The 17164-nt window shown below is 42.9% G+C and overlaps 3 protein-coding genes across 4 annotated transcripts; 2 read left to right on the plus strand and 1 right to left on the minus strand.

The window, feature by feature from the left end:
• Nucleotides 1-134: 134 nt before the first annotated feature.
• On the minus strand, nt 135-6965 carry LOC137795434 (cytochrome P450 2J2-like). 2 transcript variants are annotated; one of them, XM_068592904.1, is made up of 9 exons: nt 6712-6965; nt 5646-5808; nt 5206-5359; nt 4971-5127; nt 4714-4890; nt 3910-4051; nt 3503-3690; nt 3261-3402; nt 135-2809 (listed from the first exon to the last, which is right to left on the minus strand). In XM_068592904.1, exons 1-9 carry the CDS (start codon nt 6892-6894, stop codon nt 2634-2636), a joined length of 1482 nt encoding a protein of 493 aa, XP_068449005.1. In that variant the 5' UTR covers nt 6895-6965; the 3' UTR covers nt 135-2633. The 2 variants fall into 2 exon arrangements, with proteins under 2 accessions (XP_068449005.1, XP_068449006.1); XM_068592905.1 differs by lacking the exon at nt 5206-5359 and having other exon boundaries at nt 4971-5131.
• A 457-nt stretch (nt 6966-7422) lies between these two features.
• LOC137795397 (cytochrome P450 2J4-like) lies at nt 7423-10523 on the plus strand. The gene is made up of 9 exons (XM_068592831.1): nt 7423-7666; nt 7967-8129; nt 8273-8422; nt 8651-8811; nt 8975-9151; nt 9225-9363; nt 9464-9651; nt 9745-9886; nt 10259-10523. Exons 1-9 carry the CDS (start codon nt 7466-7468, stop codon nt 10432-10434), a joined length of 1497 nt encoding a protein of 498 aa, XP_068448932.1. The 5' UTR covers nt 7423-7465; the 3' UTR covers nt 10435-10523.
• A 999-nt stretch (nt 10524-11522) lies between these two features.
• LOC137795396 (cytochrome P450 2J4-like) lies at nt 11523-17042 on the plus strand. The gene is made up of 9 exons (XM_068592830.1): nt 11523-12208; nt 13516-13678; nt 13793-13942; nt 14403-14563; nt 14645-14821; nt 14906-15044; nt 15317-15504; nt 15697-15838; nt 16012-17042. Exons 1-9 carry the CDS (start codon nt 12008-12010, stop codon nt 16185-16187), a joined length of 1497 nt encoding a protein of 498 aa, XP_068448931.1. The 5' UTR covers nt 11523-12007; the 3' UTR covers nt 16188-17042.
• Nucleotides 17043-17164: the final 122 nt, after the last annotated feature.

Consider the following 17164-nt stretch of genomic DNA (forward strand, 5'->3'; position numbering starts at 1 on the left):
GGGAAAAGCCAGCGGTCCTGGAGGATAATTTGGAGGATTCCTGTTTTTAAGGAAGTCTGCGATTATGATGAAAATAAACATAAAAAGGAAAAACCCCTTGAGGTCAAAACCCAGCAAAAAATTATAAAGCCACATTGTCAAAGAGAATTGAACCAGCAGCAGGAAGGAGGTCTGAGCATGCAATACTTGACACGACACAGCAACTTTGCAAAAAAAAATACCATACTTCAGACTTTGCTCGATAGTCCTGACAGTTACAGGTAGTTACAGTGCGCTTACGTAACCAGACACAGACTCACACCTTTTTCTTGAAAAACAAGATCTGTCATATGATCTCTTTTCATGTCTTTTGTTAGTACACATGCTGCAGCGGTCTGAGGAGATTTATTAGAGCAGCCTGATAATAAGGAATTATCACTACAATTTATTTCTCAGGTGTTTGAGGCCTAGTATATTAACACCTGTTTTGTTTGTTTAACATAAGTTTATGAACTGGTTGGTTTCGTCTGGCTTAATCAATACATATATTTGGGTATCATCTGCATAACAATGAGGATTTATAAAGTGTTTTCTGATGATATTGCCTCATGGGAGGATATACAAGGTGAATCGAATTGGTCCAAACACAGAACCTTGTGGAGCTCTGTGACTAACTTGTGTGCATGGAGGATTCATCATTTCCATCCAGAACCTGAGATCGATCTATTAAATGGGGCATAAACCAAGTCGATCAATACAGGTATAGAGTGAGTCTTTTTTTGATACGATTAGAAGGTCATTAGTAATTTTCATCTAATTTGTGAGTGTGAACAATTTAATGTTGCATTCTATCATTTAAATGTTTGAAAATAAATGCTGTTACTGTCCACATTTGACACTTTGATATTTGTATTGGCTTCTCAAGACTTTTTTTATTCCTTGTGATGCTTGCTCACACCCATTTAACCCTTTTGTGGGCCACACAATCCCAGTGACAACACATCTTGAGGACATTACAGGACGACGACAGCAATCAGTCATTCAGTCTACACACACACAGCTACTTTGTCCTTGTCAAACAAGATCTCTGTTATCAAACACATTATGAAAACTAACTAATTATCAAGTAAAATCCTGTCCAGTATCATGATGGAAATAACTCACGAGCAACAACAATCTGTGCTCAGAATTGTGATAACAACTCCCACTGTCGTTCCTCCCTCCTTCCTCTGAGATTTCATGGTCGTAGAGTCAAGCCAAAAATACAAAGTGCAGTGGGACTGAACGTCAAGTTGTAACTGATCTAATCTGGACTAATTGTGCCGTTGCATGTAAAAGTGCAAATGGGTTGGACCACTTCGGTACACAACTAAAGACTGGTCTCTTATGTTTGCCAATTTCAAAGAAACACAATACCGTGACACAATGTTTAATACATTGCAACTAGTGTTGCTCACTTCTACCTCCTTTATTAATCGATTAACGTGAAAGGCCAGCTCTGGGATTCAACGACAAACATTTATTGATTTAAGAACAACGTCCTTCATACAGACTTTTAAACATTCTTTGACAGGTTTTGTGCAATCGCTACTGAAAGAAGTTATGATTTGTACTAACACAATTATATTGTATATATATATAATATATATTTTGATTTACTTAGCTCAAATCATGCTTAACTAATGTAGAGCTAGTAATACATTGTGAAGGATATATGACTTACCTAATATATCAATATCTTGTGTTGCTCCATACTGATGAATGATCGACTCAGTATCAGCTGATTATGTTATACAACAATTAATGGGCCAAAAGTTTATGGACGTTAATAGTTAATGACATTCAGTAGATAGCAGCTTGTCGGACCATTGAGAGATCAATACTGTGCCAGTTCAGTATGTTGCACAACAGCAGATTGGATTTTGTTGATTTAGTGTAGACATATAAATTCATAAAACTGAAAAGTTGATACTGCCGCAGCGAACTTGTATCTCTTTAAGGTTGTTTTAGTTCTCTGTGTGGTCATTTTGAGTGTTGTTGTGGTTGTTTTACATCTCTTTGTGTTTGTTTTGAGTCTCTTTGTGTTTGTTTTGTATGTTTGTGGTTGTTTTGAGTCTCTTTGTGTTTGTTTTGTATGTTTGTGGTTGTTTTGAGTCTCTTTGTGGTGGTTTTGTATCTTTGTGGTTGTTTTGTATCTATTTCTAGTTGTTTTGTATCTCTTTGTGGTTGTTTTGTGTCTCTTTGTGTTTATTTTGTATCTTTGTGGTTGTTCTGAGTCTCTTTGTGGTTGTTCTGTGTCTCTTTGTGGTTGTTTTGTGTTTCTTTGTGTTTGTTTTGTGTCTCTTTGTGTTTGTTTTGTATCTTTGTGATTGTTCTGAGTCTCTTTGTGGTTGTTCTGTGTCTCTTTGTGGTTGTTTTGAGTTTCTTCATGGTTGTTTTGTATCTCTTTGTGGTCATTTTAAGTATATGTGTTGTTGCCTGTTGTCTCTTTGCAGCTGCTTTGCATCTTTTAGCAGATGTCTTGTAATTGTTTTTTTTGTGATAATTCAGGTCGGTAAATGTCTCTTTGAGTGACATTAAAAGGCCGGGCAAGATTACTGCCCCTTTAAGATCAGATATAAATCAAAGGCAACTGGGTGGACAGCGTGGCCGAATCAGCGCGGCTCAGCCAGGATCCTGAACTTGCTGGGTGAATGGGTGAAGCCCATCACACCCTCCAAGCCGGGCATTTCTCCAGGAACCGGAGAGATGGTGAAGCGCTGGAGCAAAGACGAGAAGAAAAGGAACAGCTCCGTCCTGGCCATGTGCTCCCCTAAACACACACGTTTACCTGCGTGGAAACAGTCGACAGCAGCTTCAGATTAAACCCGCTAAGCCACGCCTCACTACCATCGCCTTTACGTTGGCGGTGGTTTTGATGTTAGCAATTAGAGCTAAGTAGAATGCTGCAGAAACGAGTGCTAAAACCCAGAAATTAGTACCTTTTTTTTGCACTTCAGGTTCCCTCAATGGGTTTTTTAATAAGGTGTGTGATTAAAACAAGCTTCAGAAATGTTAAGGTTTGGAATTTTTAAGCTTTTTGCATGTATTAAAAAGGTTGTGTGGCTAAATGAGACAACTAGATGTATCATCACACCAACTAGCTTTCAAGGTTATTTCCTGCAATCATCCAAAAAGAAAAAAAATCACATTAGCTTTTTGTGCTATGCTAACTTTAGGGTTGTCCTTTAACAATACGCGTCATCCCTGCAGTATCGTCTCTGAAAGCGCGTCGAGCAAACCTGCTGAAAACGGTAGGAAGGCCTCTCTTCTGCGAAACTGGCCCTCTGAATCCAAGAAATGCTCGGGATTGAAGATGTCCGGAGTCGCCCACTCCTCCTTATCAACCAGCACAGATGCGAGAACTGTATTTATAGCCGTGCCCTGGAAAGCATGAGATGTTGATATCAGTCATGTACAAATAACGAGTGCATTTCAAAGCCTGCCGTTCATATCTAAGTGAGCCTGGTAAATAGTCATTTACTTTGGGTATCACATATCCTCCCAGTGTAGCGTCTTTACTGGCCATTTTGGGGAATCCTACGGGAACGATATTTCCCAACCTTTGAGTCTCATGCACGACAGCGTCGGTGAAGGGCAGGTTGGGTTTGTCGGCCACGGTGGGCTGTCGAGACTGTCCGACCACTCTGTCGATCTCTGCCTGGACTTTCTCTGAGTGGGGAAGAAGAGCCATCTGGACGTTATCGATGGCCAAAATATTAGGTACACCTAACAAATAGCATTTTGCAAGAAATCAAGTTTTTTTTGTGTTGTGCAAAAAGTGATTTTTCCGGTAAAAGGTATCGTTATGCAACTTGGAAAATGCACCAAAACCATGAATAATCTTCACGAGAACACTCTTCTGCTTAATGTGATTATAGGGATACTCACGCTGTATCTCTGGGTAGTGCATCATGTAGACGAGGGCCCAGCGTAAAGTGGTGGCACTTGATTCGGTACCAGCCTCAATCAGGTCGAGAATGCAAACCTGCAGCGTTTCGAGGTTGAAGCCGGCCTGGGGATCCTCCTTTTTCTGTCAACGTTTCATCAACATCATACATTGGGCTGTAATTAACGTTGGGCTAGCAGATCTGTTTACTTCGGCTGTGAAGCATGAAGAATGTGTTAACATTACCGGCGCCATCTCAGCATGACTCATTGAAACGTTTGGTTTATCAAAACTGCAAGAACTGACATTTTTTTTAAAATGTTTTTAGGGTGATTCTGTGAATATCAAACTAGAAAAAAATGAATTATTTGGACAGATTAGCCATAAGTCAGACAACTAAACCAAGAAATTTAATAAGAAAATAGCCAGTGCAGATTCTGAATCAGGCAGAACTTTGGGAAAGCAATTTTTCCCATTTTTTATTATCTTTGTGGTTTATTTGTGTCTTATTGTAGTTTGTTTACACCTTTTCATAGTCATTGTGTCTTTGTGGTTCCTTTGTGCGGGGTTTTGACATGTAATGTGTTAGAATTAAGTGTCTTAAGTCACGTTCACTAATCCATCCATCCAATCCAGATCAATGGATCTGAATTGGATGGTGTGAACTGGAGGAATGATTACGTCAAGCAAAAAGATGTCCATATGGGCTCCTGCCGATTGTTTTAAGACTACTATAAAAACATTTTTAACCTCTCCTTTCTCGGGATCCCAGGGAGCGTCACGAAAAGTGTGTGAATATCTGATACCTTCTCCATCTCTCCCAGGTATACGTCGATGAAGTCCCGAGGGTCGTCGGGGTTCCACTCCTTCTGGTGCTTGGCGACTTGCGCTTTCAGGAAAGTCATGATCGTCTTGTAGTTGAGGAGGACAGTCTGGTGAGGTCCCGGCACGTACTTCAGCAAGCCGGGGAAGGCGTTGTACATCTGTTGATGGGGACAGACTCGGGGATCAAGTAACGGACCAACAGTTTGTTTGGCGATCACGTGACAGTTCAGGGAGTTACCTGACTCAGAGGAGAGCCAGCGAGCACAATGGCCTCATTGTCGAGCTCCAGAAAGCTTCGAAAGCTTGGATCACTGTACTCAAAGCGCTGGCCCAAAAGCACGGACGAGATGATGTTGCTCACCGCGGTCGTTATGATGTAGTGGGGGTTGAATGGTCTGCCTGGGAGTACGACGTATGCAATTCTAGTGATGATGAAGAATAGTTGGACGTAAACCAAGCGGATTAAGCGTTACTTGCCTTGTTCTTCTTTGAAAGCGTCACAGAGGAAGTTGGTTTCCACTTCGATGTTTTTTTCTATCGACTTGTGGCCCTGCCCAAAGTGACGCAGGTGAGTGTTGGCGAACTTCCTCTGCTGCTTCCAAAGGTAACCATTGCTCATAGCTATGCCTGTGGGAATATTTTACCAAACCATTGACAAGGCAAACACTGAACAGCTTTTAGAAATCTGTCACTGCTCCTATTGTCACTTCCTGATATTGTACTGTTGGGGGATATATTCTTTTTGAGAACCCAACATATCAACACTATTCTACAGTCAATATTTGTCTAAGGAGTTAGCTGACTGAGCTATAAGTTGAGTTAAATCCATCGACACCGCATAACGAGATGTTTCACACTGGAAAAATACATTTTTTTGGATACCACACAGTCACTCTCACTTGTTCGTGCTCACCAATCCCCTTGAAGACTTCGTGGAAGAGAGGGACGACAGGCCGATCGACAAAGCTGTCCAGCTGGTGAACGAGAGCCTCTTTGACCATCTTGTGGCTCGAAATGAACACTATCCTCTCGCTGCCTTGCCTCAAGCTGAACACTGGGCCATACTCCAGGGCAAGCTGCATAAAATAAATACTTTTTGTATTCATTCAATATGTTAACTGTGTATTGGATGGAAAAAAAGAGTTTTTGTCAGGTAAAATTATGAAAAACGGCGAAAAATGACAAAAAGGCCAGAATTGGCTGAATTACTGCAGCGCTCCCTCGTGTCGAAATTGCATGAAGGTTTTTGTGCATGGTACAGGATGCAATGTGCACATATGTCCCAAATTTGGAGTCATTAGTCCAAATAGTTTTGAAGTTGTGAGAATTGAAAAAAAAAGACACGCCGCTAAGAGGGTTCATTGGTCCGTATCCTCTTAACACAATGAGATATCAAAAAGCTCTTGATAGCGTTTGAATGATACACAGAAAGTGCCAATCCACAGAAAGTTTGGCATGAATGTATGACGAGCGTGGAGTACGAGTTTGCAAGAATGTGTTTTTCACAAAATTCAAAATGGTGGAAAATCTAAGTAGGCGGAGTCTATCGAACGTACTGGGTGAGGGGCGTCACGGGTCGTACTTCTAGGGGTCGCTAGAGAGTCATTTATTAAAACACAAATATAGCGCCTATACCAGGTGGCTATTTTCACCAAGCCGGACAAGTGTGCCAAACTTGGTGAGGGTTCGAGCATGGCAAATATCCCAAAAACGCCCTCATTTACGTCCCAAGAATTTCAATAGGCCAAGGGGAGCCTGAGCTCCCCACCTGTCATAAATTCTTCAGGGTGAGCCTGGCCCAAAATAACAAACAAAACAATCTGTGCAAGTCACCCAACTTCCTCACAAAAGACGCACAAAAGAAAGTACAATTGTATTCATTTTCATTCATGTCTTTAAGCCAGATTTTCCCTCGGATATCCAAGATCAACCCTCCTCTACTTCACCCCTGGTAAATAACGTGGTACTCTGCGTCTCACCTTCTCCAATGATTTGAAGTCCACTCCTGTGAAGATGTTTCCTAGAAAAGGCAACGCCCAGGGTCCAGGTGGAAAGCTGTGCGGTCTCCAGTTTCTGACCACATCTGTCAGAAGTAAAACGGCAAAACTGAACAACAGCCAGCTGGTAAAGTCCATACAATCAAAGAGTGCTTGAAAAATCATGATGAATATGTCTCAAAAGGAACCCCTGTAATGATCAGTTTGCTTCCATGAGCAGGATAGTTGTGCGCCTGATGTTATCTGAGTGAGTGAGGAGGAAGCTGAGGGGGAAGGAGGCCCATGAGCACGTTATGTAACACTGTTGGCCTCGATTAACCTTTTTGAAGGGACAAAAACAAGGCTGGAGCTTGAACTCTTCCAGTTTTATGCACGTGCATTCCTTATTATTTTGCTGAAAAAAAAATATTTGTTCGTAAAATTAGTAGTCATGAGCCAGTGGAAGATAGATGTATTTTTAGGATATTTCTCAAAATGTTTTACAGAATCTTTATTTCATGTCACAGCAGTAAAAAAAGACTTAAATGTGACTTTACTATACTATACTTGTCAAAGTAAACACTGTCCTAAAGGACACTGACACTTCTTCCTGCATGTTTGTGTTGTGCTTTTGTTTTGAAGGTCTTTTCTGACGATTTCAATTCATATCTGAAACACAAACATTCCCCCCCTCTCCTTAGCTGACCTCATTCGTGCTCGGGCAAAGTTGAACCAGTTGTGTCAGTTAAGCCTTCAGATGGAGGCGATACGCGATGTGCTCGGCTTGGAGTGGATGGACGGCAGGAGCCTTTTGATATTTCTGCTTGTGTTTCTGTTGTTTGCGGATGTTTGGAGGAACAGAGCTCCGCCAAACTTCCCCCCTGGACCCTGGGCTCTCCCTTTCATCGGTGACCTACTTCGCATGAACCCCACCAGGTTCCACCTGCAGATCGGAGAGGTACGTTGTGAGGACCGGAGTGCAGAGACGACCGGTTTCTCTTTGACCTTTGAGCCCAGGTGGATGTTTACGCCTCGCGGTGATCCTTAGATCTTTCATCGAATGCTTACAAATTATTATCATTATTATAGCCACAATTTTCTACTGCGCGTGCATGATAAGAAGTTAACCTGTTGTTTTTGTTAACTATTTTTAGATGAAAGGTTGGGGAGGTGGAGGTGTGTGGGTGGGGGTTCTGTTTCTCTGTAGTGGATTCAATAGTAAAGTAGGTAAGATCCAAGTCTGCTCTCTTTGTCCAAGTTTGCAGCTCAATATGGAGACATCTTCAGCCTTCAGCTCTTCGGTGAAAGGATCGTGATGCTCAACGGCTACAAGTTTGTGAGAGAGGCTCTGGTCCTAAAAGGAGAGGACTACGTGGACCGCCCCTCCATGCCGTTGTTCGATGCGTTGAACAGCAGCAAAGGTGGCGTTGTGTTGCATTGTGTTTGAAACATTGCTGCTGGTTTGTATCATGGCGCCATATTAGGCGTGGTAGCAATGTTAGCATTGGGCTAGCTGTGAGTCGTGTCCATTCGGGTCTCATGCATGTTTTGGTTTTCCCTGCAGGTCTGGTGATGTCGAACGGCCACCAGTGGAAGGCGCAGAGGAGATTTGCTATCCGTACACTCAGGAACTTCGGCGTGGGCAAGAGGAGCCTGGAGCTGTCCATCCAGCAGGAGTGTCAATATCTCACTGAGGCGTTTGCCCTTCAGCAAGGCACTAAACAAAATCATGTCTCTCTACATGCAACAACTAATAAGCCTTTTTACAATGAAGCATTGTTTTTTCATGATGCTGAGAAAGTGATATATCAAGAACACACTAAGAGATTTTTTTTAATTCTTTAAATAAACGACCACCTGCTCAGGAGTTACCTGATCTGTCTATTACACATTTTATCTATTTTTACGTGTGTCTTTTCTATATTTTCTCTACATTTTACAGGTAAGCCTTTTGACGCCCAGCCGCCCATAAACCAGGCGGTGTCCAACATCATCTGCTGCCTGGTGTTCGGGGATCGCTTTGACTACTCTGACAAGCAGCACCAGTTTATTCTTCAGACCTTCACTGAGTTATTTGACCTACAAGGAGGCATTTGGGCCCTGGTGAGCCTGCTTTGCACGATGCAGCGTGTAGGAATCTTTTTTAAATCATCTTTCTTTCCCATGACCAAAATGTACTGTTAAAAACTATGCCAAAACTCATTTTAAAAAAGGGTTACACAACAACAAATTGCTTCTCCCAGATAACCGCCTCCATGCACGGTAGGTTTATAACGTCGCACCCTGGCTGATGACTCGGCTTCCTGGACCTCACCAGAGGATATTCTCTCTGACGCAAACTATCCTGGACTTCACACAAGTAAAGATCGGCGAACACAGAGAGAGCCTTGACGCCTCCTCGCCGAGAGACTACATCGACTGCTTCCTCGCAGAGATGGGAGAGGTGAGCGCCTGAAGGCGTCGGCGTTGCGTCTCTTGGATTTTCTAATGAAAACTGTCTCTTGTGTTCATGACAGAAGGAGGACAAAGACCCCGGTTCTGATTTAAAGAATCTGTGTCATTGCACCATGGACCTGTTTGGTGCTGGAACTGAATCCACTACGACCACTTTACACTGGGGACTGCTCTACATGATCTGCTACCCTCACATACAAGGTGTGCGTGCATGCGTGCGTCCATCCGTCTGTCCGTCCCTGCATGGTTTGTAAATGAGGGCCCTCCTGCAGTACACTGACTCACTGTCTCCTGTGTGCAGCCAGAGTCCAGGCAGAGATAGACTCCGTGGTCGGCTCTTCCAAACAGCCCTCCATGTCGGACAAAGAACAGATGCCGTACACCGACGCCGTCCTCCACGAAATCCAGAGGATGGCCAACATCTTCCCCCTCAATTTTGTCCGCATTGCCGGCAAGGACACCACGCTGGACAAGTACACGTTGCCAAAGGTACACAGTGGGAGAAATTTACTTTGTTTCCTCAGTTCTCTGTTCGAAAAACCAGGGATCTGTTCAATTCCCCGTTTTCCTTCACGCCTTCAGGGCACCATCATCATGCCGACGCTCACCTCGGTGCTACGTGACGAGTCCATGTGGGAAACTCCGCACACCTTCAACCCGCAGCATTTCCTGGACCAGGACGACAAATTCAGGAAGAGAGAAGCCTTCCTTCCTTTTTCAGCAGGTTGGTCAGGAGTCACAGCGCTCTAATGGCGGTAATGTGTTGTTTAAACCTTTTAAAGAGCTCCACAGATTGGAACAAATTAGTAATAAATACCGTTATAAAGAAAGCTGAGTCAAAATAATTGTGAGGAACTTTTAACTTGTCATTAAACAGTTTCAATTCAATACCGATTTTTCGACCTACAGATGTAAACGCATATTTCTATGTTCTACTGTATCATTGGAAAACCTCAACAAACGCGCCCATCAACTCCTCCTCGTAGTCAGGAGGGGATCAGGCTGCATGTGTGTTATTTGGTTGTTTCAGGCCCTGAGCTGCAGCAACATTATCAGCTCAACGTGACTGAAGATTGTGGCGTTGTTGTGCTCTCAGGTAAACGCATGTGTCTCGGCGAGCCGCTGGCCCGGATGGAGTTGTTCCTCTTCTTCACCTCCCTCCTCCAGAGGTTTTCTTTTTCGTCCCCGGCTGGAGAGCAGCCCAGTCTGGAGTTCAAGCTGGGAACCACGCTCTGCCCCAAACCGTACCGCCTCTGTGCCGCACCGCGCTAAGCCCACACCTTGAACCCACGAGTCCACGTCTGGTGATGCAGCTGCTGTGGCGAGAAAATGTGTCCATGCAGGATTAATAAAGTGACTGACTATCTATCTATCTATCTATCTATCTAGCTAGCTAGCTAGCTAGCTAGCTAGATAGCTAGATAGATAGTCGGGGGCGATAGCTAGCTAGCTAGCTAGCTAGCTAGCTATCTAATGTTACTTTGAGAGAAAACATACTTTTATGTAGCTTTTTTTGTGTAACTTTAACCTTAGTTTGCTGATCTAAAGAGGTGTTGCATTGTTTAGTTCACTGCCTTAAAATAGGATTAAGTAATAACAATAGTTAAAGCTGCGAGCGGCGATGGACGGGTCCTCGCTCCTTTGCGCCATGCTGGGTGAGGGGCGTCATCATTGGGACTTCTAGGGGGCACTAGAGAATCATTTTTTAAAACACAAATACGACGCTATATCAGATGGCTGTTTTCACCAAGCCAAATTTGGTGACGTTTTCTTGCGTGGCAATAAACCCAAATATGTGCTAGATTGCGTCCTAAGAATTACAATAGGGTAATAATAATGATTCATAAATGTTTGGAGAAAATACATGAATGTAATGTGAGTGACGACCTCTCCAAGGATATGAAATGAAGTGATATTAAACTGCCAGTTGAGTAGAAAACACTTGCAAGCGTATGGTATTATTGTGTATTTATTGTTATTTCTGTCTTTTGAGCCAAATTGCCGTTTGTGTAGCCGAACAGCCAGCCAGTAAAGTCCATCAGAAAGTGCTTTATGTGTATGAATATGTTTCAAAAGGCTCCCCTTTAACATCAGTTTGCTTCCACAAGTTATAATGTTATCTGAGTGAGTGAAAAGGAGGAAGTTGAGGCGGAAAAGAGGCCCAAATAAGAGCATGTTATGCAACACTGTCGGCCTCTCTGAAGCTATTAAGGCAAGTTTATTTAAGAGCATAATGCTGGAGCTTGAACTCTTCCAGACAGTTTTATGCATGTGCACTCTTTATCATTTAGATTGTTTTTGTGTCAGCTATCAGTCAGTGATTTTACACATTTTTATATCTGTTTTTATAGCAGTTTGAATAATGGAAATTGTGACATTATGAATATCATTATGTCATTGAAGCTGACTTTGAAGTGACTTTTCTCCACAACTGTCCAGTAAAATCTCATGAACATTTACATGTTTACGGCAGAGGTCAACATGAACAAGGCTGCATTGTCAGTGTACTTTACGAATGTAAGGATTTGGTTTTATAGCCGTTTGAATATTGGAAATTATGACATTATGAATATCATTGTGTGTTAAATTTGGCAAACTACCGTTTTAATAGAGCTACTAAGCACTGTACTTGTCATAGTAAGTCAACACTGTCCTGACGGACACTTCTTCCTGCCTGTATGTTTTGTGCTTTTATTTTGAAGGTCAGACACGCAAAACCAAAGGAAGTCTCATTTTACGTCACGCTTTCCAGTCATGTCTCAACGCAAACATTCCGCCCCTCTCCTTAACTGACCTCAGTCGTGCTCGGGCAAAGTTGAACCAGTTGTCTCAGTTAAGCCTTCAGATGGAGGCGATACGCGACGTGCTCGGCTTGGAGTGGATGGACGGCAGGAGCCTTTTGATATTTCTGCTTGTGTTTCTGTTGTTTGCGGATGTTTGGAGGAACAGAGCTCCGCCGAACTTCCCCCCTGGACCTTGGGCTCTTCCTTTCGTCGGTGACCTACTTCGCATGAACCCCACCAGGTTCCACCTGCAGATCGGAGAGGTACGTTGTGAGGACCGGTGTGTTTTTCCTTGACCTTTGAGCCCAGGTGGATGTGGATGCGGTGTGCAGACGACCTGCGCACAAACGCATAAACGCGCTGTTGCGTCAAGTCGAGTGACGTGTTGCCTCCCCATTACCTTTTACCTGAACTCGTCCTCTTAGCCAGCAGAAGGGGGCGCTGTTATTTTACCTGGAGGGAAACAGGTAAATGGAGAGCTCGTTGTAACTTCTTACGTGCTGCTGGGTGGCTTAGGAATTTCCTCCCAGTATTACTGAAGTATTATTTGTTTATTTTATGTATTTATACATCTGTAAAGTAAACTAGTAACTCAAGTTGTCACATACATGTAGTAGAGAACAAAGTGTAATATTCCCCCCTCAGCTGTAAAATAGAAAATGAAATGGAATACTACAGAAAATGTAATATTTCAATGTATTAAAATAATGATAACAAATAATAACAATAAATAAAGTGCAATATATATATATATATATATATATATATATATATATATATATATATATATATATATATATATATATAGACATACATGTATATGTGTGTGTGTTAAAATATGTTTACGAATGGATTAATAATAATAAATAATACACTTTATTATTATTATTATTTAACATTATTTTAATATTATATATAAATAATATTACATTAAATAATATATAAATACATTTAATTGTATTATATGTTATTGTAAAATATATTTATATATATATATGTGTGTGTGTGTGTGTGTGTGTGTGTGTGTGTGTGCTATGTTTTTATGTGCTATTAAACATTGCACATTTAAAACACAGAGAATATTTATTATCATTTTTTATTATTATTTTTTATATATTATATATATATATATTATATTAAAATAATAATAAAAACTATTAGTAATAAATAAAGTGTATTATTCATTTATTTAAGTGTATTATTTATTTATTATTATTATTATTTCCTCTAGATGTTTCTCTATGTTTCTGACGATGGAACGTTGATTTTAACAAGTTTGTCCGAGCTGAAGTTTTGGAGACTATTTGGTATTCGTGTGATCCATATTGACCAATGATCAATATCTCTGTCTTACCGGCATCATTTTGTGACGTCCACCTTTCACGCAGGCAGTTTAGCAGGTTGTTATTCACGGCCATAAGACGAGCGGTGCGCTTTCTGCACTTTTTAAATAAACACTGTGTAATACCTCCTGCGGCCTGCGGTGGTGCTCTAGAGCCAGACGCATTTATTTTGCTGCCCCACATCCTCAGAAAGTGAGTCCGCTCCAAGTCTGCTCTCTGTGTTCAAGTTTGCAGCTAAATATGGAGAGATCTTCAGCCTCCGGCTCTTCGGTGGAAGGATCGTGGTCCTCAACGGCTACAAGCTCGTGAGAGAGGCTCTGGTCCTAAAAGGAGAGGACTACGTGGACCGCCCCTTCATACCGCTGTTCGATGCGTTGACCGGCAACCACGGTGGCGTTGTGTTGCATTGTGTTTAAAACTTTGCTGCGTGGTAGCAATGTTAGCATTGGGCTAGCTGTGAGTTGTGTCCATTCGGGTCTCATGCGTGTTTTGGTTTCCCTGCAGGTCTGGTGATATCGAACGGCCACCAGTGGAAGGCGCAGAGGAGATTTGCTATCCGTACACTCAGGAACTTCGGCGTGGGCAAGAGGAGCCTGGAGCTGTCCATCCAGCAGGAGTGTCAATATCTCACTGAGGCGTTTGCCCTTCAGCAAGGCACTGACTTTTTTTTTCATTTTTCTTGTATTCTTTAAATTCTGGCACAAACGATTACAAACTTTGGGGTCAAAAGATCACAAAACACATAAAAAACTAATAAAAACTGAAAACCAGCTTTTTTATAAATACAATAGATACAACTGAGAGGAAGAAAGCACTTACATTTCAAGTGTTATTTGAAGAATTTTAACAGATAATTAAGAACCGTGGAAAAAATGTAACATTTAAAATGAAAAAAAACAAACTCTAATAGAATAAAATGATGAACTTATGATATTTTAGGATACTGTGACATATCAATTATTAATGATAAATAGACTTCTTTCTGCAAACTTTATATATATTATACCAGGCTATTCATCAACCGATATGTCACCGTATGTTTTCTTCTGCCTGTTACACATTTTCCTTATATTTTTAATGTTTGTCTTTTCTATATTTTCTCTTTATTTTACAGGTAAGCCTTTTGACGCCCAGCCGCCCATAAACCAGGCGGTGTCCAACATCATCTGCTGCCTGGTGTTCGGGGATCGCTTTGACTACTCTGACAAGCAGCACCAGTTTATTCTTCAGACCTTCAATGAGTTATTGTACCTAGAGGGAGGCTTTTGGGCCCAGGTGAGCCACAAAATGCTAATTAGCAGCCACCACCTGACTCTTTAGCCTTAAATCCCAGATAACCGCCTCCATGCCCTGTAGGTTTATAACGTCGCACCCTGGCTGATGAGTCGGCTTCCCGGACCTCACCAGAGGATATTCTCTCTGACGCAAATGGTCCACGACTTCGTTCAATCAAAGATCGACGAACACAGAGAGAGCCTCGACGCCTCCTCGCCGAGAGACTACATCGACTGCTTCCTCGCAGATATGGGAGAGGTGAGCGCCTGAAGGCGTCGGCGTTGCGGTTGTCCCTCTCTTGCATGTTCTGACAGGAATGTGTGTCTTTTGTGTTCGTGACAGAATGAGGACAAAGACTCCGGTTACGATTTAAAGAACCTGAGTTATTGCACCGTGGACCTGTTTGTTGCTGGAACTGAAACCACCACGACCACTTTACACTGGGGACTGCTCTACATGATCTACTACCCTGACATACAAGGTGTGTGTGCACAGGTGTGTGGGTGTGTGTGTGTTTGTGTGTGTGCGTACGTAGGCACAACAAAGACGGACGGACAAAGATAGACAGATAGACAAAGACAGACGGAAAAGACGGAGACGGGGAGTGAGACACAGAGGAGGAGAGAGAGAGAGAGAGAAAGAGATATTCTATTCCTGCATGGGTTGTGAATGAGGTCAGTTACAGGTCATTCCCCCCCCCACCCCACCTCCACACCACCTGCAGTACACTGACTCACTGTTTCCTGTGTGCAGCCAGAGTCCAGGCAGAGATAGACTCCGTGGTCGGCTCTTCCAAACAGCCCTCCATGTCGGACAAAGAACAGATGCCGTACACCGACGCCGTCCTCCACGAAATCCAGAGGATGGCCAACATCCTCCCCCTCAACTTGGCCCACATGGCCGGCAAGGACACCACGCTGGACAAGTACACCTTCCCAAAGGTACACAGGGCCTGGGAGAAATTTACTTTGTTTCCTCAGTTGGATTTTGAATGTGGGGCTCCAAAAAACACACTCAAGTGGCGATTACTTAACTTCAATGAATGAGTGAACCAAATCTGCGAGTTGATTGCTATGATGGAAGGGATCTGAATAACCAACGATGATAATTATGAGGTCAAATCACGTCTTCAGGGCACCATCATCTTGCCGACGCTCACCTCGGTGCTACGTGACGAGTCCATGTGGGAAACTCCGCACACCTTCAACCCGCAGCATTTCCTGGACCAGGACGACAAATTCAGGAAGAGAGAAGCCTTCCTTCCTTTTTCAGCAGGTTGGTCAGGAGTTACAGCTTTTGTTCATTGCATTTATTGTCCTTTCATCCTGTGTAAAGTCGGTATTTCTGCACAGTTTCAGATAAAAATCAGGCGACACTAATGTTACTAAATCAGTCTATAAAGACCTGAGCTGCAGTGACTGAAGATTGTGGCGTTGTTGTGCTCTCAGGTAAACGCATGTGTCTCGGCGAGCCGCTGGCCCGGATGGAGTTGTTCCTCTTCTTCACCTCCCTCCTCCAGAGGTTTTCTTTTTCGTCCCCGGCTGGAGAGCAGCCCAGTCTGGAGTTCAAGCTGGGAGCCACGCTCTGCCCCAAACCGTACCGCCTCTGTGCCGCACCGCGCTAAGCCCACACCTTGAACCCACGAGTCCACGTGTGCTCGTGGGCGTCCGCGTAATCTGGACAAAGTGCTTTTCATCTTAATCAATCAGCTTTTAAAAAAAAGATTGTATGTTATTCATGTATCCTACCGTAAAAGTCGGGTTACAAGCCTCTACTGGGTGTCCCCGCTGCAGCTAGCTAGCTAGCGCCGCTGCAAGCTCTCCGCCAGCGCTGGTGCTAGCACTGCTGTTAGCTCTGCTGCTAGCGCTGATGCTAGCTCTCTGCTCGCTCCACGACAACCACCGTGGGTAGCAGGACCGGCCCCGGCTCGATGCCCGACTCGGGCAGAGGGGAGCTAGCAGCAGCAGCGAGGAGCTAGCAGCAGCGAGGAGCTAGCAGCAGCGAGGAGCTAGCAGCAGCGCTAGCTTGCTACAGCGGGGAGACGCACTGAAGGTAGGTGCGGCTTATTGTAACCCGACTTTTTACAATATACTGTATTCAAAGATGCAAAATAACCAACTAAATTCTGAAATACTTTCCACGGCGCATTGGATTGGTCGGATTTGCTAAATCTTTACATTTGTCCAATTTAAATGAGATTTAGTTTGCACATCTCACTCAGATTGTTTGAGTTCACACTGTGGTTTCAGTCTGAAGTTTCGCAGGTGTGAGAAAACACTAACATTGGAGAATACCACGTGGTTATTAATGTGTTTATTATTCTGAATTTACTCTTTCACTTAAATAATGTTTCATCTCTATGTGAATAATATGAGACGGTGCTCTTTACACTACAGAAAGTAGCACTTGTATTTTTCTTAAATTTTATATTGGGTTAACTTTTAACTGATTTGACCTATAAAAAAACATCAAAGTTCAAGCTTGTGGTCTCCTTCTTATGTGAACATGCACCTCATCTCGCGTCTGGGTTTTCCCTGTCGAGCTTTTAAAGTTCGAAATGGAAAAAAACATCACACAAACTAGAGTAGTTTGAGAAAGTGT

Source organism: Clinocottus analis, unplaced genomic scaffold, assembly GCF_023055335.1.
Source record: "Clinocottus analis isolate CAN_PGR_092001 unplaced genomic scaffold, fCliAna1.0.p SCAF_28, whole genome shotgun sequence".
NCBI lineage: Eukaryota > Metazoa > Chordata > Actinopteri > Perciformes > Cottidae > Clinocottus > Clinocottus analis.

Coding starts and splice junctions, on each gene's coding strand:
- LOC137795397 (XM_068592831.1), top strand. CDS start 7,466: ATGGAGGCGATACGCGATGTGCTCGGCTTGGAGTGGATGGACGGCAGG. Junction 7,667..7,966: donor TCCACCTGCAGATCGGAGAG/GTACGTTGTGAG, acceptor TCTTTGTCCAAG/TTTGCAGCTCAATATGGAGA. Junction 9,364..9,463: donor CTGCTACCCTCACATACAAG/GTGTGCGTGCAT, acceptor TCCTGTGTGCAG/CCAGAGTCCAGGCAGAGATA.
- LOC137795434 (XM_068592904.1), bottom strand. CDS start 6,894: ATGATTTTTCAAGCACTCTTTGATTGTATGGACTTTACCAGCTGGCTG. Junction 4,052..4,713: donor ACCTGGGAGAGATGGAGAAG/GTATCAGATATT, acceptor AAACGTTGACAG/AAAAAGGAGGATCCCCAGGC. Junction 3,403..3,502: donor GAGGATATGTGATACCCAAA/GTAAATGACTAT, acceptor CATGCTTTCCAG/GGCACGGCTATAAATACAGT.
- LOC137795396 (XM_068592830.1), top strand. CDS start 12,008: ATGGAGGCGATACGCGACGTGCTCGGCTTGGAGTGGATGGACGGCAGG. Junction 13,943..14,402: donor GGCGTTTGCCCTTCAGCAAG/GCACTGACTTTT, acceptor TTTATTTTACAG/GTAAGCCTTTTGACGCCCAG. Junction 15,839..16,011: donor CTTCCTTCCTTTTTCAGCAG/GTTGGTCAGGAG, acceptor TTGTGCTCTCAG/GTAAACGCATGTGTCTCGGC.